Source organism: Chelonus insularis, unplaced genomic scaffold, assembly GCF_013357705.1.
Source record: "Chelonus insularis isolate UGA/USDA-ARS -01 unplaced genomic scaffold, ASM1335770v1 contig_160_pilon, whole genome shotgun sequence".
NCBI lineage: Eukaryota > Metazoa > Arthropoda > Insecta > Hymenoptera > Braconidae > Chelonus > Chelonus insularis.
This window is the reverse complement of record NW_023276401.1, coordinates 805,407-832,446: the sequence shown is the minus strand read 5'-3', so window position 1 is coordinate 832,446 and position 27,040 is coordinate 805,407. Positions and strand designations below refer to the sequence as shown.

General features: G+C 28.4%; 1 protein-coding gene across 3 annotated transcripts in view; it reads left to right on the top strand.

Moving 5' to 3' along the window:
* Nucleotides 1-22,183, top strand: part of EcR (Ecdysone receptor) — a 38,706-nt gene extending 16,523 nt beyond the window's left edge. For 2 of the 3 annotated variants that reach the window (XM_035078461.1, XM_035078459.1), the window contains 4 exons: nucleotides 16,212-16,579; nucleotides 16,675-16,926; nucleotides 17,623-17,998; nucleotides 18,206-22,183. In XM_035078461.1, coding sequence (XP_034934352.1) covers nucleotides 16,212-16,579; nucleotides 16,675-16,926; nucleotides 17,623-17,998; nucleotides 18,206-18,453 — 1,244 coding nt within the window. In that variant the 3' untranslated portion in view covers nucleotides 18,454-22,183. The remainder of the gene's footprint in view (nucleotides 1-16,211; nucleotides 16,580-16,674; nucleotides 16,927-17,622; nucleotides 17,999-18,205) is intronic. The other variant, XM_035078460.1, reaches the window with a different exon arrangement.
* Nucleotides 22,184-27,040: the final 4,857 nt, after the last annotated feature.

Genomic DNA, 27,040 nt, shown 5'->3' with positions numbered 1-27,040 from the left:
GGATTTTAAATATTATCAGAGATTATTTTAATTTATGATCGTGACATCGAATCAAGGTCAAGGCTGTCGACGAGGTCGGACCTAATCGGCAATTTACCTAATGTGTATTTGTAGATAATAGAAAATCAAATGATACAATAATTCCATTAATATTATATTTAACACTTGTTTCGTGATGATGATGATGATCGCGTAAAATCAATTATGTAACAGAAGTAACAACGTCCGCTTAATGATCGAGGTTGACTAATATTTGAAGATGGAAGTAATGTTTTTTCTTCGTTAAGTAAATATAATGTGGCACTTGTTAGAATGATAGTAAATATTGGATTCTTGAGTATTTCTTAAAGTAGATGCAAAAGTAACATGTTTGACACCAAACATGTTCTATTGTTTCAAAAAGAAATACTTTTAAACCAAAATCTCATTTTTTTTTCGCTCATTTATTTCTCAACTATTTTTTTTAATTTATTTATTCAAATAAATAATTATTAATAATTTCTTTCATCAATAGATAATAAAATAAATATATCTAATAACTAATACAATATTACTTTGCCAATCTTCAAGGTAAACTATGTTTTTTCATTTATTGTTATTTCTAGTTTAAAAAAAAAAACAATACTCTATAACCAATATTCTTTTGTTATAAACACTAAATATGCAAAAAATGAATTCAACAGTAACAAAAGAAATATTCTGAATTTTTTTATACAAAATTAATATAAAACATTTCATCATAAAAAACTATTTAAATAGTTGCATCCAAGCCAATATCTTTTTTCATTTAAAATAATTATTTTCAAATTGAATAAAATAATACATTTTTTTCAAATAAATATTTAGCATCCATCAATTACTGTAAAAATTTATTATTTACTTCAGTTTGGGATAAGTAATATGAAATAATGTAATAAAAAATAATTTACAACAAATAAAAATATATAATTCAATGAATAAGTTAGCCAACTAATAATAAATTGAATTTATTATAAATATAAATTTTTATCCAGACAAAAAGTCTAATTAATTACTTTCAATGCCTGTAGATATTCATACAGCAAGCATTATATGGGTCATAGTTTTTCTTCAGATAACATAACAGTCAACGCATGTAATATTTATATTGTATATTATATAAAAGGAGACGAGATAGCAGTGCAAAAATACAGAAGCTGCCTCGTAATGGCAGCACACATTATATGAGCATAAAATGGCGTTGACGATGTAGGCCTTGATGCATGGTTGCGAGTCCTCGCGATGTTCAACGAAGCTTTACGCTAATCTATAATCATGTCCGGCGTCTCTTTTAGCACAATTGACATGAAAACAATTATTCTTATTACAACATCAATGACCAGCTAATCAACCTACCAGACAAAAAGATCATTGATCAAATAAATAATAAACCTCTAGTACTCCCAGAGAATACCTTCCAAAGAATCACAATAAGAATGAAATTGTATCAAGGTTGAAACCGATAAAAATTTCAATTTTTACAAAAGTGTTTTGCGGTAACTGGTGGAATAATGAATCGCATGACCTTCACTATTCAATGAGTGATTTTGTGTTTGGTTTAATAAAATTAATTTCATCATAATTTCTATGTAGAATATAATGAACAATTATTTAAAATTGAAGCTTATTCTCTACAAATACATTCTACACTTTCAATTATAAGAACATAAATCACGAAGATGATCAATAAGGTATTATCAATGAGACTCAATATTCTTTACATAAAAGGTTGAATGTAAAAATTGATTGTGGTTTTGAATATAATACACATTACTTATTAAAGATGAAAGAAGAAGCTTTTTTACTTGAGAACTCAGCATTGTATTCACATGTAAAACGTAGCATGCACACGTCAGTAGTTTGTGAGAATGAAAGGTCTGATCAGTGTTCTTCACGCTGCAAAAACAATCTCAAGGATAAGCTACACCTTGGTGGTTAGATATAATGCATGTGGATATGCATCGTATACACAGAATCTCATTTATTATTATAATTATTATTGTTATTATTAATAATGATAATGATAATAATTGTGATGGTTATTTAATTGTTTTTTATTGCGTTAATTATTATGATTCAAATAACAATCATTGTTATTATAACTTGCCTCTGTTCTGATAGTGATCTACTTTAATCAATGATCATTTTCATATTTACAATGTCATTAACATTGATTTTATAAATTTATTCATTATTTTATTGCAATCACGTCGTGAATTATTGATTGAAATTGTAAAGATTTTTTCCTGGGAAATTGCGATTGGATTTTTCATATCGTAACCAGTTCTGTAATGAAGTTGATGCTAGGAAATTGGTTAGTTTGGATAAGAATCTAGGATTTAGAACTAATAGAAAAAAATTATTATTTTTTAAAATGAAAATTCCTTTGGTTCGAAATAAGAACAAACATTTTTTTATCAATGATTAGTATTTTATTGAATCTATTCCCTGAACATATGATTGGAAATATATTTAGCAATAATTAATGAGTCATTTGTTTGATAAGATTTACTGAAACCAAATACATATTTTGTTAATTTAATGATATTCAACCAATTTACTCTAATTATTTGTGTTTAAATAAATACTTATTTCATGTCATAAGACTCAAACCTTCAGAGCTGTTGTAAAAATATGACATAATCTAAAATAATAATCTATTTTTCAGTTATTAACTATTTATAACTTTAAATTAATGGCTTAAGACTTTAATTGCTAAATGTTGACATACAGCAACTGTTGTAAAAATTTTTCTATAATTTTATTGATATGTTTTTATTCCATACATACGTTAATTGGTTGATAATTAGTTTATATAACTCCATACAGTTTCAAACAAAGCTCAAGGTTGTTTGCACATAATATTTGGCAGTAAATAATATGATTAAATAACCTATAAATAATTTTTTTCTGCACTCAATAAATCTTTTGTTTTCAATTAATTCTCATAAACAATAATAAAACAAAAGAAATTAATTATTAATAAATCTTATTCAATCAAATGAATAAATGAAGTTTTTTTTTTAATATTTATTTTTCATTTATAAAAATAAGAATTGTTAATACATAGTAAACGTAATTGGTTATTCAAGTAATTTACTAACATAAAAGATCCTTTGAATGCAGAAATTTTATTTCAAATGAGATTCTGATGATTATTCACATTTCTATTTTAATTATCATCAAATTAATCAAATAGTCATTATGTAATAAAAAAAATACGTACCAGATTTTCTTAACATGATAATGTTTAGATGAATAACTACCCTATGGTAAGGTTATTTGCATCGAACAAATATTTAATTAGAGAGTATAGAGTTTGGGAGTAATTAATGCAAGTATGGATCAATCGCTCTAGTATATTGAAATAGTGAACTTATACGGTATAGATGATTATCGATTAAATTAAACAGTCTTATATGAATTTAATTAAAGAGGACCAAAATAACTCATAACAACACCATTAACTATACAACTATAATAGTTATAAAAAAAAATAAATAAATAATTAATAAATAATAGATAAACAAATAGTGGTAATAAAAAATATAATTACATTGAAGAATGCATTAATGTTATTGTAATGAATGCAAGTTTAAGTTAGTATGCATGAGTTCACCTAGGAAATATTTTCGAGAAAATGTGTGTTCGTTATTTGAAAAAACATTAAAGGTGTTTCTACAAGTGTATTCTACCTTATTAAAACGCATTCTGTCGGGAAACGTTACGTCAGCTGGCACTCCCTTGGTCATATTCAACTTAACATCGATTTGAATCGTGTTAATCTTGATAATTTGTTCTAAATGAATAAATTTCCTATGTTGCTATTTGAATAGTATTATTTTTCGAGGAAGATAGTATAGAAAGGGCAAGTGTGCTACACGTGGAAATATTTACGGTCAGAGAAAGTTAGTTTTACTAAGTAGGTGTCTGTTTTTTTTTTTCAACAAAAAAATGTGTGAACTCAATACAATAAAATTTAAATACTATTATTTCATAGCATATATTATAATCATTACAACATTATTTTATCTTTATATTTAACTTTTAAGAAATATTTCTTAATATTTTATATTTTTTTTTATTAGATTAGTTAAAGATTTTTTAACCATATGGCTTATTTAACTTCACTTTATCTCACTCGTAAATTATTGTAATTAATGTAATCTGTCCAGCTGGAAAATGTATTTTATTGAAATCATGAAAAATTCAAAACACTATTTCTATTTCTTTACCTACAACAAGAATTGGTCTTAAATAAATTTTAAATCTCCCTAAAACAGGTTTTCAGAATAAAGGTCCAGTTAGATAGAGTCCCTTATTGAAAATGAAATTTTTTTATTTCAGACTATCAATTATCTTACTGAAATATTTGAGAAAAAAAAATAAAATAAAAAAGTTTAACAGGTGCATTTCTTTAAAATATTCTTCTTTATCTATTTATAAAGTGAAAATAAGAAATATCTATTTAATAATAAATTTTATAATTTAAAAAAATACTGAATAATACAGTTATCTTGAAACAATAATATGGACGTATTTCGATAAAACTTTTTATATTTATTATTAAAAACTCTGAAAATAAGCTTCAGCTATCATATAACCTATTTGCCTTTTTCTTTAACCTACTTTTCTAAAAACTACTTATATTATTTACTCTTTTTGTTTATTTCATCCTAATATTATTATTATTATTATTAAAATGATTAAATAAAAAACTAACAATCTTTATCACAATTTAAATCTTCATACAATTTTACATTTTTTTTTAATCGCATTCCCATTTCATCGAAATAACTCTCCAAGACCCTGAGTATCTGTTTAAATTCCTGTAACAAAACCCCTCAGCTCCATTCCGGAAAACTCTTAGATTACAACATAGGATACATAAATACATAGAAGCATGGTCGTAGGTAAAAAAGAAAAAAATAATTTCCCATCACAACAGAAAATGTGTGGCTGGGTTAAGCATTCCCGGATGCTACGTAGTTTTGATGCGTAGCTTGACCTATTTAGCCTGTCAGACCAACCCAGAATCTGTGACACGGAGCACACAGAGGAAAGTCATTGGTACCCACTGGAGAGGCGGCCTGGTTTCCCTGGCCATGACCCACCCAAGCGCGGCCGAGAGTACACGAGTGCACGAGAGCGCGCACAACCCTTGACGTTCCCGGCTGGTTCCCTGTCTGATGCCCCCTCTTTTCTCACTGGATTCCATTGAAAGGGTCGACGGGGAAGAGAAGTTGTGTACTAGAGTGGGGGCACACGTACTGATACCAGAGAGGCAGAGATTGCGGCAGCTCTCTAGTCTCCATGTGTACACGGGGTGTAACAGGTGGATGACGTCACAGGGTAGCAATCCCACACTGTTCCCCTTTATATACATCTAATTGTTTATTTTAATCTATTTTCACTATTCACAAATCACCATCCGAGATTCTATACATTCCAACTCTTAGTTCCGACGTATAAATAAATCCAATTCCTTCCTAAAATATTTTAGAATCATCAAGTTGGATGTGTATATGTAGAAACATCAAAAAAATAACTAGCAATCTATATAGTATTTAAAAGATAAAAAATTCTGGTGACATTTTTATTTATAACGAGTATATGTACCTAGATCTGTAAGCCCGGGGAGGTTGAGAATGTGACAGCGAAAGTCTGTTTAGCCACAGAAGAGGTAGGATTAGTTGTGTATAAGAGTGTCTAGAGAAGCAATAGGTGGAGTAGTGGAGTGAACCAATGAGTGAGTAAGAAAGAAAAAGGAGCGAAAAAGAAGGAGAGAGAGAACAGAGGCGTCTGCTCTCTCGACAGCAGACCCGCAACCTTCAGTCAGTGGCGAAGCGTCGTTGCGACAATATCGGAGATATGTGGATCGTTAAAAATACTTGTAATAATATTTTTTGAGATTACAAGAATATTTTTTCTGGTGTCCTTGACCACAAATTGAGTGTTGGTGAATAACATACATGTGTAAAATACGTAAATATGAAATAATTGGAATTTTTATCAAGTTTATAATTTAAAGAGTTATTTTGTTGTTTTTTTTTTTTTTGTTTTCAACTAGTGAAATTAATCAGTGACTATAGGAAGATATTATATGTGTATATATATATATTGAGAACGAAAACGATGTACGGGAGTATATTATTACACATGGGTGACACTTTCGCGACGTGTTAAGCGCAGATAAGTCAACGTTCCCTTTTGCGCGATCGTGACCCCGTTTCCTCGATGACCAACACTCGACGCAGGCGCCATTAGAGGAGTTAGTGTTCGAGAGAAAGAGAAGGAGAAAACGTTATTGAGATTCACTTTGTTATTCTCTCACTCTTTCTTGTGTGTGTTTGTGTTATATCCTCTGCGAAATCTTTATCGCCTGCTCTGACTTACATATTTAAAAGTGCATATAACATACATATATACAATTGACAGAGAAAAAAAATAACTGACTCAATGAAATTAACGAAATGTGCAGTGACTTACGATGTCGATTGAGAATTTAAATGTCATCATGGACTTTTTGTTTACGTTTTGAAACGTACATTTTTACTATTGTCATTGCACAATGTTTAAGGAATATTATTGATTAAATAAATATATGTATCACTGGTCATCTTTCACATATGTGTTCAAGTATTCAATTGTTAATACTCGAGTGTTGCAAGTACAACGTTTTAGATAGTTAAGTTGTCGAGGAGTGGGGAGAGGTTTTATGTGATTTTGTGAATGAAATAATAAAGAAAAAAAACGTTAAAGTGGAGCCAGTAGCAAGTATTACACACGAGAGTGAGAGGAAAGGTGTAGTGGATGGAATGATGTTACAAACAGTGCCGAGGGTGCCAATGGCTGGTGTCAAAAGACGGTGGGGAAGTAGAATTGTTGGTATTCAGGAATCCAGTCCTGAAGTTACTAGCAGTGGGGTATTATCTCCACCACCACAATTTCATCCTGCTACACCAGAAAGTGCTACGAGGAATGAGGATTTACAGCTTTGGGATCTTGATTTGCATCGAGGTCTTCAAAATCAATCCAATGGGGATCATTTGCCTGCTGCTTCTACCATTTTACCTATCAGTGAATCATCATCATCTACAGTTATTACGATAGAAGGTATATTTAAAGACAAAAATAAAAAATTTCCCACACATGAAAACTTAACTTTTTTTTTTCAACATCAATTTTTGCTTGTTCTAATGCACATAATGATGTCGTTTCATGTGACAATAGAATTTTATTCCTGTGAATAAGATCTTTTTTCGTGATATGTTGATGATGAAAAATGATAATCTAATATTTATGAATGGTTTAATAATGTTTAACAATATTATAAATTTTTATCTAAATATTCGAAATAATTTATTTCTCAACAATGTCATAAAAAATATTTAATCCGTCACCTCGTTATGATGAATGATATATTTTTGCCTGAGATAATGTAATTATATCTAATTATACTACCACAGTCAAAGTCTCAGAGTTCACCTTGAAGCTTCAATCCTGTACAGATAATTTGCACTATGGTTAGATGGAGTAATTCTTTATTATTATTAGAAGATAAAAAAATTAATTTATATTTATTATTCTTTCTCATTCTCAACTGGTAATAATTTGATAAATTCTTTATAGTTTCACTACTATACGCTCATTAATTAATATTGTCCAATTAATAGATAAGTAAATTATAAAATACCATAGAGTTGTAAAGCAAGTTATATAATACTAGAGTGAATATCAGAAAAGAACTTGCTGACATGTATTGAATTATATAAAATGATTTGTTCCAACGCTTTGGGTTTTCTGGTCAATAGTGGTGGGGAGATAAGGGGCAGAAAGATAGGTCAGTAGGTCATTGGAGTTACTTATAAGTGAAAGTTCTCAGTAAGTTGAGTGATCAAATGATAAATACCATTTATAGTTGACAAATATGTGAAGAGTGAAGAAGAGCATATCAAATGGCAAATAGGCTATGAGTCTACTGGTAAACAGGTGGCAGTAGCAGTTCAACAATGCCAAAGCAGACTAGACTTCTATGACGATTTAAAAGTGTCAGACGATGTGTCGACGGCGTCGTTGAACTTTTGTCACGTTGATCGACCTGTCGACATGTATTCATTCACTTATTACCACTTGAGTTTATTCATCAAAGTTATTTCTAATAATTAAAATTGTAGTATTATAATAATCATTTATGTTATGTGCACTTGTGTACAGGTGATATGATGTTGAATAATAGTACGTATGAGTTTGTTAGGTGTATTTTATCAGTAGATTTATCGTGTTGTTGTAAGATTATTGAAGAACCAGAATTTTTCTTGTTATAATTTCGAATGTCTAGAAGAAAAAAAAATACTTATGGAGGGACAGTAAGTGGGTCAGGCTGCAGCATTATATGATGACTACTTTCTCTCAGAATGCCACTGCAATCATCATCATATAAAAAAGTTGTCGACTAACCTAATAAATCATCCGGGAAGTTCTGATACTCTTCATCAGTTTCTGCGTCAAGCTTCGATGCTTTTGCTTTAATTTTTGGACTAAAATGTGAAATGTTGTTTTTGTTTTTTAACATTTTACATTTCATTTTCTTTATTCTAATTTGAGCAATTGGTTTCAGTTTTACGTCAGAACATTCTTATGGACAGTTGAAAAAATAGGACTTATCTGTATTATTGGATTTGATTGTTAGATTGGGGAGGTTGAAGACCTCAAGCTTACAATTTTTAGCAGCTTGGTACCAATTGTTCATATGCAAAACGATTTAATGGGTACATTTGAATTAACTTGATGGTTATTTTCTTAAAGGGGGGAGTGTATTATGATGGATGAGAGTACATTTAAGCAATGAATTCGATGGCTTTGAGTTGATGTTCTGTTTAATAAAAAATAATTATGAAGTAATTTTTTTTCAAGAGGAATAAATTAAATGAATTTCTCTAGAATAATAATAGAAAATATTAGTTTAATGATATCAGTATAAAATATAATTCTAGTACTAATATGTTTAGTATAAATACAGCTGAAAAAAATATATTTAAATCATATTCAGTCCAATTTCTGCAATCAAATATTTAAATAGAATAAAAACATGATGGGAATATTTTTTTCCTTCTAATTTTTTAATAAAAGATGATGACATCAATATTGAGTAACAAATTTGTTTATACAGCTAGTAAATTCACTACCAACAGCCATATTGTATGATTAAGCTTAAAACTCATTGAAAACCATAGAATTGTATATTTACAATCAATTCGTTATAAATGATATTTCGAATATTTTTAAATAAAAAAAAAAAATTATTAAATCCACTCCAAGATAATCAATACAAAAAGTTCAAAGACCTCAAATGGAAAATAATCGAAAAATAATTAAAATGTATGTAAATTATTTATTTTTATAAATAAAAAAAAAATGTTTACTCAGTTGGAAAAATATAAATTAACTTTACTGAATTGTAATCAATCTTATTTATTTAATAAAACAAATTATTACTACATATCCAATGATAAATTTATAAATAAAAGGAATTAATTTTTTTTAGCATTTGAAAAATGATGAGGTCAGCTTGAAACAGCAAATTCATTTATGAGTAATAATTACTTTGATGAATAATAATGAATTGGAGCAGCAAATTAAATGATATTAATTATTTAAATAAGAATATTTTATTATTAATATAAAAAAGTACTAGTCAATGAGAAAACGAAGAAGATGAAATTATCAATTTAAATTTCAAAGATTGTCCAAACTCATTGATCGGAAGTGGCATGAAAGCATCATCCGATAAATTTGGGGAAGTGATTTGTTCACACAAACAAATTAAAAATTAATAAAATTCAACTTTTGCTTCATGCTCATCCGGCTTACTTCTTGAGCGCACTGAAAGTATCCTCGTGCGCACGTGCATCACGTAGAGCATAAGGTCGAGCGTTTCGCTTTTGCTTCTCAGCACTCTCGTGACTCGAATATGTGAATCATACGTTTAGAGCTTGTATAACTAGCATGAAACGACGAGTATGCGGTGAGAAAAAAAATGGCAGTGGGAAAGACAGAGATGGAAAATATATATCTATATGAAAGAAGTAAAGCAATGTCAAACCAAGATAAGAAGAAAAAAAGGTAACTCATTTATTCGCTTGATTCTACTGTTCTTTGTGCTGGCGGACAAGGCCAGGGTTGACTAGCAATTTTCTTGCGCAATGACTAGTTATTACATTGCACACTGTACTATAGGCGGTGACCAATTTAGTATACGGCCATGTACATGTATATGTATAAATATAAAATATATGTATGTATAAATAAAAAAGACTTGATTCATGTACATACCATAAGATTCATACATAAATGAATTTACGAATAATTATAACCATTTAAGGAGATTTAAATGTTGTATTGGGATTCATGGATTTCTCTTTCTTGTATATACACGGATGTTGATAAGTGTGTAGGTACAAGGCACGTTAATTCAACACCCTCGTTACAATTATTATACGACAGCAACTCACAATTAAGTTCCTCTGGAGATTTTATCAAGCCTATGTGAGCATGACCACGACCGAGAACGTGAGTTCCAAAGTGAATGTATCTCTCTTACTTCCATATTAAATTTCCTCACCAGTGGAGCCTATTACTGATTGCAGTCTGACGTAACAACTCGCGTGATCACGTGGGTTTACCTGAAGGAATGAGGTAAAAATATTTATTCCATTCCCTCCCTGATTAGCTTGGACTAAAAATGATAAATATGCCTTTTAATGTTGAGCAATAAGTGTTTGCAGTCATGAAACAGTGACTTTGATGCTTTCAAGGAGAAGTCAGGAAGAAGAAGGAGAAGAAGAGAAATAAAAGAGGTGAACTATCGTTCAATTCACTTGGATACATTTGATAATAGAAAAAAACTAAGTCACGAAGGATCGATTAATCGATTGATTCAGCTGAAATAATGGAATGGTTGTGTTTGACAGAGTGATGTGAAAACCTGGAGAACCGTAAAGAGTTCCAAGAGAGTGAGTCGACAAATTTTATGGTCTGTTTTAGCTGTGGTAAAAGAGAAAGAACCTGATCGAATGTTGAAGCTACAGACTAGGCTTAGTAAGGAAAGAGATACACATATTGAGGATTTATAAAGAAAGGAGAAGAGAAGGAGAACTTGGCGGTAGTTGTAGGAAAGAGGGAATACAAGCCAGAGTCAAGGTCGCTCACTGCTCTCCAAGAGTTACTAACCAACACGGAAACTCTCGGCAGGCAACTGTTGCCTCTAGAATCTTGGAAATCCTGACTCTACTCCAACTGCTATATCGACCAATATAAACTCTATTCCATACATTTCCCTTCCCTAGATCTATCCAAATTTCGGACTCCTCTTATTCACTCGATCAATTTCCGAGGTAAACGCACTTTAAACCTCTTCTTAAAGACTTTGCCGCAACTTCTTATGTGTTATGCTGGAAAGAACCGATGTGTATTCTCTAAAGCAAAAACATTGTCCTTGCAACATACTAAGATACTGACCAACAATGCTGGACCCCAGATACCAGAACTTAATTGTGTAATAAACAAACGTCAGAATCTTGAAAGTAAATAAAAGATACTTTGGCTTTTTTTTGCCAAAAAAAATTCCTTTGAAGTTTTTCAAGGTGTCTGTTTTTATGATAATAAATTATTTTATACTTACTATATAAAAATAAAATTATTTTTTTATTTAAAAAAGAAAACTGTCAAGTTGAAGTAAATTTGAAATAAAAGTTGAATTATATTTATTTTTGATACTTTGCCAAAAATACTTATCGGAAGTGTTTCAAGGATTTTACTTGATGTTTTTTAAATGCCAGTAAATTCAAAAGTCAATCCTGTTTCAATATGTATTGAACTACTTTTTCATTTAAAAATAAAACTTATTACTGATATAATTTCATATTAATAAATAAATTACATTTATCAGCTATAAAAGCTAAAGAGATCAGGAAAAATTTATTAAATAAATAATTAGACAAAAATATTTGATGGGTTAATAAAATCAGGATGAATAGAAATTAAAAAGCTAATCTAGCTACTGAATATTTTAAATTTTATGGCTATCAGTAAATAAAACTATTTAAAATATAATCCAATAAAATTGATCATTAGGTAATTAAGTCAAGTTAAAATGAAAGTACATTTATATTTATTCATTGAATAATTTATCCATTTTAACAGCTTGGTCTGGCATCATATGTGATACTTTAAGTGTGTTCTGACAGGTTCATGCATTACATATGATACCTAACACCCACTAAAATACGTTACACTGATCAGGCAGGTGGATATATGGGGAAACCATTAATACTTTTTTTTTTATAGAAGCAGTTGACGCAAATGAACCGTATGCTAATAAAGACATAGATACAGATCTTACCCAGTATATTATTTTACTTAATTATTTACTTGATCGTTTCATCAAAAATTATTATTCCTTTTTCAGTTGATCAATTTAATAATATTATATTTATTTATCATATCAAAATTATACAACCAATTTTAAATCATGAAGAATCAATCAAGGTCATCAGACTTTGTTTCTCTTGTTGTGCAGTTATTATTGTGTCATTAGTACAATGTGTGGGTCGATATTTGCATTGATCACTGAATTACCTTGCAACGCCTACAGAGTTAACTATTCTTATTTGTGGTTTACAATATAAATGTATATGTAAGTGCATACTATTGAATCTTATAAAAGTAGATGCGATTTGTAAAGATGAAAAAATTTATCAAGAATTAAATTTAATGACTATAAAATTAGTAGCAAAATTGACTTCATTCTATCCTACTAAAGAAATGATGAAAGAGCATTCTTATTTATTTTTAAAAATTGCTCATCATTTAAAATTTTTATATTACTCATTCGACTTGATAAAAGTTGAAAAAAAAAATTTATTAAAAAAATATTCAACCTTTGAGGTTGAGGTAAAATAAGTAGCACAAAATGACTATCAATTTTATCGACAAAGGAATATTTGTCAAATAATGACATTAAATATTTTCCCCTAATTTATCTTATTTATTATGACTTCTATTATTCACATATTAATATTAATGTTAACCAAAATAATTTGAGAACAAAAGAAATATTATTTATTTATATTAAACAACAATAATAGATGTGAGAAATAATGAAATAGATATTCTATTATTGACACCCTGAAGCTTATGAATAAAGTTCAAAGCTTTGTTTGGCTTTCATTTAATATTCAAACGTAACATTTTGATGTAAAATACAACAATATGTATGTCGTACTGCTCCCTCTTGTTCTTTGGCCTCATGTGACCTCGTTATAGTAGAACTAGTGAAAGAATGCCCTTCAAACAATCCTGGCGGTATTGAAACTGCTTCTGAGATTCAATGTAATGGGCATTCTTTTATGAGTTCTACTACACTACTACCAGGAGCATGTAAAGTTGTAAATTTCATTGTCTGTCTTGTAAATTTTTTCCGAGAAAAGACTTATATTCCATGATGGGAAAAAAGCTTCTGGATCCTAGAATGCTCTACCGTTTCTATTGAGTAAACTTTTCAACTAATTATTAAACTAATTTAAAAAATGCAAATTTAACAAAAAATTCTAAGTATAGTCATTATCTAGTGCATGTTGAAAATTGTTTGATTATTATCATAGACTTTTTTAATGAAAAAATAAGACCAAAAATTGATTATTAAGCTATAGAACCTTTGCTGGTTTTGATAGAGATTTTTTTTTATTCCTTGATGGAAAACCAACAACGCACTTACCGAATCACTCAAGGTGGATTAATTTAACCCTAAGTGAAATTTATATGTTTGGAAATCTGATAGCTCAAGACAGGATTCAAACTTGAAGTTCATGTTCTCATAAATTACACCCTTCTATATATATTTCCATCACTCCAAATCGATAAAATGTTGTCACTCCAAGGCAGTGTATTCTATTGTAAATCAATATTATTTAAGATACTTACATAATACGAGTAATTTTAACTGATTAATTCAAATTAAAATTTATTCACAATATGATAAAATAAAGAAAGAATTGTTTATAAAATCAATTTGTTACCTACAATGCTATAAAATTTATAAAATAATTTATACATTCTTTATAAATTGCCTGATGAATTTACAAATCACTTTCTATCAGAAAACATAAATTAATATTATGTATTATGCAATAAAAATATCCAGTAATATATTTTACAGATGAAATTCAATCAAATATTCAGTCAGTAATTTTATTACAATATTAAAATATCAAGTACGGTTTTATAAATGTCATTTTCATGCAAGAATGCTGATTATATAAAATAAATATGACCTTTAGCATATGTATCGAATTTCTTAGATTAATAAAAAATATTAAACAAATGCAACTGCACTATTTTTATAAAACAAAATAGTTATCATTCAAACCAACTCATCAATCATTTCTAGCATCAAATAATATAGCATAAACCGTGAAATGAATTTCACTATTTTAAAATATAACTTCCAATAAACTCAAACTTTTTATCAAATTTAGCGAGTTACAACACTTGCATTTTCTTCAAGCAATCAACTCAGTAATCTAGGAACAAATTCCATGAGTACAAAAAACAGGTTTCCGCTTTTTTATTGATCAGTTATAGTTGCTAAGTCTGCAGCTGAGATGTAATCGAATGGACGAGGGAATATACTAGTTTGTTGATATACTCTAAGAGTAAATAAGTGAGAAATATCTATCTACTTATTTATTATATCTATCTACATAGCATCAACTAGTATTTCTTGAAATAAAAATTAAGGGAATTTATACAAGTGACTGTAGTTATTCTCACAGCCACATAAAGAGCTCAAGCCTGACGAAGGTCCTCAAGTTGGATTGCGCGTACTTTCACCGACCGTGACTTCTATGCGTTCCACACTACGAGTTTTCACAGATAATAAAGAAACTAATAGAGATACACGTGACAACGTTGCCACGTAGATTACTAGAACCTCTGCAACGTAGCCAGTGCATTATAACAAATATATATAGCAGTTGTAATAGTTATGAAATCTTTCTAGGGCAGTAATATTAGAATTTTCGAATAACGTTAAGTGTGTCATTGCTCACTCTCTTCATTAAATATTTTTTTTAATCTTCTGTCAATGTCGTATAATCTACTATGTAATTATTAAGAGCATTAAAGACTAATACTCATTATTTGTTTTTCAAATGGTGATAAAAAATCATTACTTTCTAATGTTATCATATTTTTTAGTTTATTTTTGTTAATTACTTTTATTCTGGGAGTTATCAGTATTATTTTTGATTATTTTCATATTCTTCTGTGCTCTTTAACTACAACATTTGTTACAGAAACATCGAGGTTTTTTCTTTTTTTTTTATTCAGTTTTTATTGATAAATTCTTCATGATGAATGATATTTTATTTTTTATTAATGGAGTAGTTGAAAAAATTAATACAAAGAGAAGGTAATAGAAATAAAATCCTTTTGTATGTACTTTTAGGTTTAACTATTTGATATCTAAATTTTAAAACATAAAGTTTTTAGAAAGCTTGCATATAAATTGTTGATTTTATGTTGAAAAAACTAAATATTTGAGTATCAAAAAACTTCTATAAAAATATAGAGAGTTTATATCTAGTAGAAATGGAACGATAATAATGGAATCGTTTAAATCACTGAGGTATTTTCATTATTTAGAGTTTTCTGTTCTCAATGGAGACAAAAAGTGGTGAATTTCAGAGATATTTTAAGGAAAGTGTTGATTCGACTCTCACCAAACCTCAAAGAAACTATGTTTGTATTTATAAGAAATCATAATTCATCATATTAAAAATAATTTTCTGTATCATATAATGCTTGACTTTCAATAAATCAACTTTTAATATTAAAAAAAGTGAAAAATAACTTTCACTAACTTGAAATCTAAATTTAGTAAGTCAATAAAACTCTCGGAAATCATCTTTTTCAGCTTTGGGTGTAGAACCTTGATGGCTTGTCTTACATTATCAGTTGCATGGATATTAAAAATTGACAGACTGATTACAGTACGGAAACGAGTGATTTTCTTTATCACAATATATGTATTTATAAACATCATGAACATGATATTTACGAGTATAATTATTACAAAGATATTGATGAATTCAAAGCTGAAACTAATTTAGAAATATATTTGTTTTTTTCAGGAAGGGAAGACCTATCACCACCAAGCTCACTTAATGGCTATAATGCAGACAGCTGTGATGCTAAAAAGAAAAAAGGTCCAACACCACGACAACAGGAAGAACTTTGTCTAGTCTGTGGAGACCGAGCGTCTGGATATCACTACAATGCTCTCACTTGTGAGGGGTGTAAAGGCTTCTTCAGGAGAAGTATTACTAAAAATGCTGTTTATCAGTGTAAATATGGTAATAACTGTGAGATCGACATGTATATGCGACGCAAGTGCCAAGAGTGTCGGTTAAAAAAGTGTCTCACTGTTGGAATGAGGCCGGAGTGTGTTGTGCCAGAATACCAGTGTGCAGTTAAACGGAAAGAAAAGAAAGCACAGAAGGTATGAGTATGGCTTGTAGCAAATTAAAAAAAAAACAAGTAATTTATTCAAACTTATTCTTCAGGTAATAACTATGCACTGATGATTTATTTTAGGAAAAAGATAAACCAAATAGCACAACGATGAATGGCTCACCTGGTAGCATGAATGCTGATCAAATGGGCGTTAAAATAGAACCTTCTGAGGTTGAGTGTCTGTCAATGTCTAGCAGCAGCATTGGACCACCGTCGAGTTGGCCCAATGGCATTAAACCTGTTAGTCCGGAACAGGAAGAATTAATACACAGTCTCGTGTACTTCCAAAATGAGTATGAGCATCCTAGTGAAGAAGAAATTAAGAAAATTACGGTGAGTTTAGGAAACGAAATAATAATGATAGCCTGCAGAAAATTTTTAACTAGATATTATAAACCAGGTGGTTTTTAATGATTTAAATATCCTGAACAGCAGTCTATACAATACTTTTTTTTATTATGAAATATCTTTAAATGTTAAAAGTAAGAGTTTTTTGTTGAAAATGATAAAATATTTATTCACACGCTAAGTTAATTTTTAACAAGAATGACAAATTATGCTATTGGTACAACATTTAAAGTTTTTTAAATATATGTACAATCGATATGAAAATACTAAAAAAATTCTCAGGACCTTTAAATCCGTGAGATCCACCTCTGTTTACACATGCCACAGAATCTTTCAGGCTTATATAAATACACTAGTAAATAAGAATGACCCCAAAAAATGAAAGAATCATAGTATTAGAGAAAAATTTTTATTGTTATAAAACAAATGATTTTTTTCTTAAAAAAATTTCTTTTATAGACATAAATAATTGTTCCTACTGCTGAGAAGTTAAGCTTTTATTATAGTTAATTGTACTTGGCTAAATACAGCAACTGTGACCATTCAAGCTATTTGAAAATAATGAAAGCAAGGCTTGAAACTTTTTTTACCTTTAATTAAAAGCTCTATTTTGATTATTTTTTTTTTAATTAATTTAAAAATTGAATTTTAAAAAAAGTATTATTATATTATTCTTTACAGTATCAACCGACTGAAGGTGAAGATCCCAGTGATATTAGGTTCAGGCATATAACAGAAATAACCATATTAACAGTGCAATTGATTGTGGAGTTCGCGAAAACATTAACGGGTTTTGACAAACTTTTAAGAGAAGATCAAATTGCATTGTTAAAAGCATGTTCTAGTGAAGTAATGATGTTAAGAATGGCGAGGAAGTATGATGTAGAAACAGACAGTATCGTATTTGCTAATAATCAACCTTACACGAGAGATAGCTACAGTCTCGCTGGCATGGGTGAGACGATCGAAGATTTACTACGCTTTTGTCGGCATATGTACAATATGAAGGTTAATAATGCCGAGTACGCTCTTCTTACAGCCATCGTCATATTTTCTGGTAATTTATTTCTTGATTCGTTCAATCATAATTAATGATCAATGAAAGTGTTTTTTATTTTTCAAATGGTACTGTGTAACTTCTATTTGGAATAATATTTTAAAATTTGATGAATTTCAAAGTAGGAAATCAAAAAAACACTTTCATTTTTATGTAATCGAAAGAACTATCTATCAACGACATAAATAAAAAAATTAATTTTGTCAGCAGATCGACCGAACTTGATGGAGGCATGGAAGGTTGAGCAGATTCAGGAAGTCTACCTGGATGCATTAAAGACTTATGTAGATAATCGTCGGAAGCCCAAGTCTGGTATGGTCTTTGCTAAACTCCTATCAGTCCTCACGGAGCTCAGGACACTTGGCAATCAAAACAGCGAAATGTGCTTCAGTTTGAAGCTGAAAAACAAAAAACTACCTCCCTTCCTTGCCGAGATCTGGGACGTGATGCCCTAGTTTTTCCGTAGTCAGTTGACAACGCTGCATTACTTGTCGAGTAAATTAATTGTCGGAATCACTACGTCGTCAAAAATAGTACTATACCGACAACTCTACAACTGTTATATAGCGGCTATTAAACGGCGTCGTGAGTGACTTTTGTACTAGTGCACCACTGTGCCACTGTCTTTGTATTGTACTACATCATTTAATCATTCTTATATTTTATTTATTTTTCATTTATTTGCGTATTTCTTGTTGTCCTCAAAGGTACAAGTGATAAGCATACGATTTAAAACAACTAATATTCTTAAACGATCAAACAAATTAAGAATGGCATAATTATGATTATTTATGAAAAGAGAATTAAGTGTATAAATATCTAATGATTGAGACACGATCAAGATAGTGGCAAAGGCACCCAGGCTGTGATACATAGAGACAGTTACAAAGACTAATATATATATTTATATATATGTATATACATATATATTTATGTAAATGTGTATATATGTATGTATACATATATATAAAAGAAGAAAGAAACAAAAAAGAAGAAAAACCACACTTATGCACATATATTACATCTTCTACTCAACTATCCTTGATATTCATATGTAAATGTAATTGTAAATCTCTAGATTGGCGATAGACTGAACGAATGGTAAAAAGATTAGGTTAACGTGGAAAAATAAATAAAAGGTATACGGGAGAGTAGGAGAATCAATAAATACTGTTTTAAACGGAGGATTTTTAAGAAATAAAAATAACGTCGATGCTCTAAGATCATTGTTGAGCAATGAATCTTGGATACGATTTGAGTATGAGTACGGTATACATAATATTATGATAGAATCTATATCATATAAATAGCATAATAATATATTACCGCATGTACGTTGTTTATGAAAAAAAAAAATTAGTAGATGCAAAAGAAATAATTAAAATAATTCACATAAACGTAAAACGAAAGTGTGAAATAATAGTTAATATAAGTATGTATGTGTATGTTAAATAAATGTGTGTACAGATGTGTGCGTGACAGGAAACAAAATGCTCATAATGATATGGCAGAGTGGGAGAACGATAAGCATATTAGAATGTATTAGATAAGAAATTAAACAAGGCTAGAAGGTAGTAGATTGTAGTAGTCAGTCAGTTAGACTAGGTGACCGAGTCAAGTGCAAAGCCCTGTGCCTTCAGCAACGGACATCGGCTCACCGAAAACGAATATATGAAATTTAACCGTCCGTTTTAATTTTTTAACAAAATCAAGAAAATCATAAATTATTGTAAATGTTCAAAAATTCATAAAATAAACATTTATTATTATTAAAATATGTGAGAGAGAACAAAAAATTTAAAAAAGTTGAGACAAAAGATCGACACAGAAAAGAAAAAATTATTTTCTGGGTGATTTTTTGTGTATTTAAATAATTTACGGTTCGGCTCTGAATGATCGATTAGATGATACCAAGGACGTGGATTGATGGGATACGAATGTGGATGAGCGTGAGTGACATGAATTGAATATGGATTATGAAACAAAAAAAATAAATAAGAATCCCAATTCTTTAATTTTGGTTAACCGTAACTTAAACTACAATACTTGTAGAAAAACAAACAACTTGAATATCATTAAATTGCTTTTACAGCGTTATAGATAACAGAATTTGTTCTTGCATCAAAGCCATTCAATTGATCCAACAAAATAACGTACATCTAAATTAACATAAATAATAATACATAGATTATTTATATATTTACAATTATTATGCATAAAAAAAATATATTACACGACTCGAGATAATTTAAAAAGTTCTCGATATTATAACAATATAATCATATACTATTAATTAATTGTATGCAGTTATATTTGCTAGTACCTATCCTACCGTTCGCAAATAACGCTATAAACTTGAGCAATATATTTAAATGAGAAAAAAATAAATAAAAATCATTAATTGATGAAAATTCATGAAAGATAAAAGTAATAAAATACATTATTTTAAACGATATTTTGGTAGGAAACAAAAGATACAAATTAATAAAATGACAATTAATTCGAGTAAAAAATAAAAAAAAAATTTGCGAAAAATAATCCAATGTCATTGCACACAAATTTCATATTATTAATAATCTACGTGTCATGTTAAAAAATAAGAGCGCAGTATGTTATTGAAATTAAAATTATTGTCATCGTCATTAAAATACATATATGTACATTTTGTTTTAGATCACTTTGGAGTCTGAATATATATCAGGTTGTCTATAAATCATGTTCGATACATTATCCATTAAAATTATTTAAAACTTTTTTATTTTACTGTAAAAAAAATAGAGTGTTTCTCGTATATTTTGGCTCCAGGGCGATTTATTGAGGATGACATAATATCCATTTAACAATACGTAATGCCTCTAGGCAGACACTGCCACATTGCAGAATGCGAGAACACCATGATAACGTTGTCAATGCAAAAAAAAAAAGATTGCGTAATAAAATGCTCGAAGTGCAAAAGTAAAAATTTTAACGTTGTATATATATATGTATATGTAATTAATTCGCATATTTATACATATATAAATACATATATGTATCGCTACTCAATCACTGAGCCTCACCATTGCCGAAATTTCATTAAATTTTACTATTTCAAGTTTGTCGTATGTCTATACACATTCATGATAACAGAAAATTAACAAAAAAAGTTTTAAGAAATTTTTAAATTACAAGTACGATGACATTGCGATATCACATTACGTATATAGCTTCAACTTGCTCGTACCGCGAGGTTAATCAACATTAATGAATAATTATGAGTATAAAATACTAACTGAAAAAGAATAATAAAAAAAAAAAAATGAAAGTTGTAATGTTGTTGGTTAAATGAAGGGTTCCGATGGTACAAAATCTCTGAGGAAAGAATAAACAACAATTGTTTTGTATACAATTGAGATTTTATATAGATATATTCGAAATTATATTTATAATAGAATTGTAAGATTTCGTTTTTAATACCAGTGATCTTCTTCTTTAACATTGTATATTTTGTTATATTTTTCTACATTTTAATTTCGATGTTTTAATATATTTTAATGCTATCAAAAGTTCGTACTCTTTACTTCGTACTATTATTTCTATTTTTTCTGTTAAATAAATATGAATAAAACACTTTATTATATAATACTCTTTTTTTTATTTAAAATAAAAACTATACACAAAAACTTTCAATTTTTAAAAAATTACAACGACACTTTGTAACCGATAAATAAATACCAACGGAACCCGAATGAAGAGTTTTTATGATGTAATTTTAAAAAAATGTCATTAAATGCTAATAAAAAGTTTATAAAAATTACTATAAATAAAGACTTTAGCCTCGTGGTTCAGCAGATTTAAACTGTTATCTTTATATTTGCGGTAAAATAGTCAAAAAAGGGAACGTGGACGGCGGGTCCAAAAAAGCATATACTTACAAACACCGTGTTCAAGCCTTTCAAAATTTCAAGACTTTGCTGTCGAGTATACGTCGACAAAAATATATTTCCGCATTATAAAATGCGAATAAAATAACCGTATATCGCGTCAGACGATCTATACAATATTACAATTATTTTATCTATAACACGCAACCTTAATTGCTATAGATATAGCACGTTATATTTAAGCGCTCGTTTTTTCATATTTTACAAAGAAAATGAAATGATATAAAAAAATATATATATAATAAGGAAAATAAAAAAAAGTCTTATACATTCAATTCTACAATCACTGCCAAGGGCGTTATTGTTGACGTCAGTTTCGTTGTCTAGATGTCATTTTTTGGCCTCGCACGTTACAATTCGATTACTCGGAACCGCGTGTGGGTGATTGTTCATAATACTGCCAAGTATAGAATCAAGTCTCGGTGTTTTTAAAATAATAAAAAAATTAATGAAAGCTGTTGAAAAGACCAAAAAATAATAACTTCATATTTTCTAAATAGACATCCATTTGTCTATTTGGAAGTGAAAAATTTTTTGTCCTTCTACTTCTCTGTGAAAAAAATCATTATTTGATTAAGAAAAAATCCGTCTATCGCGTTATTATTGTCGTTATCGGTATTATTTGCATTATTGTGTATAAATAAGAATAAAAGACCCGCCCTCCTCGGTGCCGTCAGTTCACACCGACTATTTTCTATTGCAAGGTGTACTAAAAAAGAAAAAATCTAACTGCACATGTAAAAAAATTCGTAATGCACATTGTGTACTTTATTTTGTTATTTATTTATTTATTTTTATTTTCATTCTCTCCATTATTTTGACTTTTTTAATTGTTAACAAAAATTGATGGAAGAATAGAGAAAAAAGAAAAATTATCTATTACTTGTACCAACATTAGCACACTGTAGGCTTACTTATGCAGCGCATTTTGCTAAGTAAATAGTAAATTTATTGTAACTTGTACAGTAAATTAAATTAAAGAAAATTGGTATTTAATAAGAAATAAAAAATAATAATAATTATAATGGGAAAGTTGCAACAATTAGAAATGTATTAGTTAATAAATCTTTGATATTTATTGATAAAAGAATTGGAAAAGAAAAAAAAAAAGAAAGAGGTCAAGAGTAATTAGCAATTGACGAAATTGGTGCTTTGGAATAAATTAGACTGAATTATTGTTGTATATTTGTTTAAAAAATTAACTCTTGGTAATTATGAGTAATTTATCTGTTAAGTTAATTATTGGAAAATTTTCTAAATTTATATTTAAGAAGTTTTCTGTATTTATTACATAAATTAGAATGCATTCGAAAAATAAAAATAACTTAATCTACATAAGATCATAATAACACGTGACTCTCATTAAAACCAAATGAGAAACAATAAGAAACATTGTAATAATAAATATCCGATGGTAATGAATAAAAGAATCGACAAATATTTAAATGTGCATTCAATTTGAAAAAATTATGGTGTTGTGCGCTTGAAAAAAAAATCATTAAAAATTGAAACAAGCTTAGCGTGTCTTTATCAATATTATATTCTAATGATTACGATAAAAAATAATAATACAATAATAATTTTAATGACTGTAATGGTCTTTAAGAATAATAGTTTAATTGAATGAGAAAATTATTAGCAAGCAGCAGCTGCATTGATCATTTAATACACAACAAGCGAACAGTCTCAAGTTGAGGCATAGACTGATTGAGTGATAGTGAAACTCGTGTAATACTATGTTGCTGTATTGTATGTATTGTATTGACATTCTACATAAAATGATGTACGTGATTTCACTGCTCTCATTGATTACTGTTGAGTCAATTGTAAAATGAAACCAGTGGTGACTGGTTTATATTCAAATAAATAACAAAACAAAATATGATTAATTGATAGTAAAATTTAATTGCCGTTTTGATATAGTGAATTTTGCAGAATCCTACAATAATAATAAGAATAAGTGAACCAAAGAGAGCAATGATTTAGCACGCTTCTATAGCAAAAATAGCAAATTGAATCACATCAGGAAAAAAACCGATAACATTGAGTGGATTTGTCGTTGATTTAATCAATAATAAAATACGAAAACCGGACAACAGATGACAAGATAAACATGAGCTCGAATAAAGATACTTGTCAGAGTCGATGATAATAATAATAATAATAATAACAAAAAAAAAATAATGAAAATAATAATTAATAATAATCGATAAATTAATTATAATATTAATTATAATAGTAATACATAAATTAAAAAATAATAATATTAAGCTGTAAATTGAAGAAGGGAAGAAAACCTATTGAAATTGATAGCAGAATAACAGGCGTAACGAAAATTGTCACGGTGTTTGTGTGCGCAAGTGTATATATGTGTATGTATCGAGTCTATTTGATGAAGATGTATGATGATTATGCGTTAAACAGAGAAAAAAAATGATTAAGAAAGTGTCGATATTTGTTATATTCGACCTGATTTGTTAAAATGACGGAATCTCTATTTAAAAATGTAAGTAAGATGGTGATAGAAATTTATAGTTAAAGACATAAAATAAAAGAAAAGAATGGCATTATATTTAAATGCTGACTTGATTGATCCGTCATTTTAACATAATTCCTTTGGAATACGACTATTGTGTATATAAATTAGAAAAAATTAGATTTTAAAGGAGTGATATATTATAACAGAAGGTGAAATATGAAGGCAAATATAGTTAGCAAGCGAAGATGATAATTTTTTTGACTTATCGAAGAGCTTTAGTTATTTGTTAAATTATTTTCTTCTCTTTAATCAATCTAAATTATGTCAATTAAATATATCCCTAGTAATTAAATGTACGTCAGACTTTCAAAAAACTAACGGAAGAATACGTTTGAAATTATTCATCAGTTTTACGTACGTCTGCTATGTTTCTTAGGAGCAGTCGTACGTAAGATTCTCGTTGGATTCTAACGTAAGATGTTCTCTTTTGAAATGAAACAGTGAAAATAATAAAATACACTGCAAAATCAATGAATATTCACTGATTTTGCAGTGTGTTTCATTATTTTCACTGTTTCATTTTTCGAGAGTAAGATGCAGATGAGATTTTGAATTCTCATCTGAATTTTACAGCAGATTAACGTTGGTCTAATGCCGGCATGTTTACGTCAAATTTCAACGGGAATCTTACGTACGATTGCTCCTAAGAAATATAGCAGACGTACGTAAAAGTGACGTTGATAATGTACGTAAGCACTGGTTACTAGGGATATAAAATAACTAATTTTTTGTGTTTTTTTCTAAGAAATATTGGTGATTTTTTTCTATGAAAAAATTATTTTTCACGTTCTATCGCTATGAACAATGTATAAATGAAAAATAACAAAATCAAGCATCAATTTAATAGTTGTAATAAATAGTTCGATAATTCAATTAGTATTTCAGTCGTAGCATTTTACCGAAAAAAATAACAAAATAGAATTTTTTACAATGCTGTTATTATTCTTGTACGTTGCGTCCTCATTTTTTTTCTTTGATCTATTGAATTTTTAACCCAGAAATGTACATAGGTGCTTCTAAAGAGATTGTCGTTGAAGGTCATAATGTTATAAATACATTAATAACAAACTAAGTTATAAGTGAGTTTACTCTATACATAAAATGCTGTATTCATAATAATACATTAGGTGCATTAATATTATACATAAGTATTTTCTTACAGACATGAAAATGCTTCACACTCCGATTGTAATAAATAATACATTGTATCCTGCCGATTGTATATAATTGTAACGTTTCTTAGTAGTTGATTATTTAAATTATTCCCTCTATTAAGAGATTACAATTATAACAAATAACTTATCATACAAATATATATTAATAAACAAGGATAATAAAAAAACAAAATATATAAGTATATTTTCGAAAATTAAAATTCAAGAGTCAGGAATAAGCATAATTAATAAAAAAAAAAAGTATGATCTATACTGGAAAAAAAGAATTACCTGGAAAAACAATTCATCGAAATGTTTTATTTATTTCATTTTTATGTGATCCATTTTTTATTTTAGAATTTTTCCAATTTAAAGACAATCGTTGGACTAATCATTTTCAGCTAACAAAGCAAAATATTAAAAATAAATTTAGATTGAAAAAAAAAGTGAATTTCATAAATACTTGTTTTTTTCTTTATGAGAACACGTTGGTTTTTTTCATTCGAAAAATGAAGAAGTGCCTAGATCCAGTAGAACCGGAAATTACAATGAAATGATACATAGTGATGTTTTATCTTACTGGTACAAGTATAAATAAAACTGCAAAGTAAAAAAAATTTTCGATTAACTCAACTAAAAAAAAGTAAAAGAAAAGATACACATTATTTTTCGGATTTTAAAAAACATGAAGATTTAAAGGTATTTTTAAAAAATTAATCATTGAGTGAAAACGATATTTATTTTATTGCCACAACTGAAGAAGAGCCAAATAATCAGATTTGCTATTCTATCAGATGTAGATTAGAGTAAAAAGAAAAAAGGAAAAAAAATACTTGCAATTTATTTTAATGGAACAATGCAACTTGTATAAAAGATAAAATGGCCCTCGCAAAAAGTTTTTTAAACATCACGTGTCTTAGTACATATGGACAATGTACTCAGTTTTGAGTACAAAAATACAAATTTTCCGAGTGATGATAACATATGTCGAATTATCTCTTTAGATGCATCTACTTAGATATATTTCTAGGGTAAGGAATTCTTGGAAAACCAATATACAATAATAAAAAATGAATAAACAAAGAATGGGTATAAATTATAAAAAGCAAAAAACGTATTACATCGTATACGTTAATTGCATCAGTTGTTAATCGTGCAAAATGAAATTTTAAACATAATAAAGAATAAATATATTAATATTTACTCTTGCAAAAATGAAAAATTAACTTATAAGAAAGGTGTATAGGAGCAGCAAGTGGCTCTAGTTGTATTATTACAATAAATAATATTAAAAATGATTATGCATGATAAAATGACGTTGTCTTTAATGACATTCTATTAATTAAAAGATATTTGTATGTATTTAAGTTTTAAGTATAATAGTTGAGAGATATAATTACAAAAAGGTATAAAAATTTAATATTAC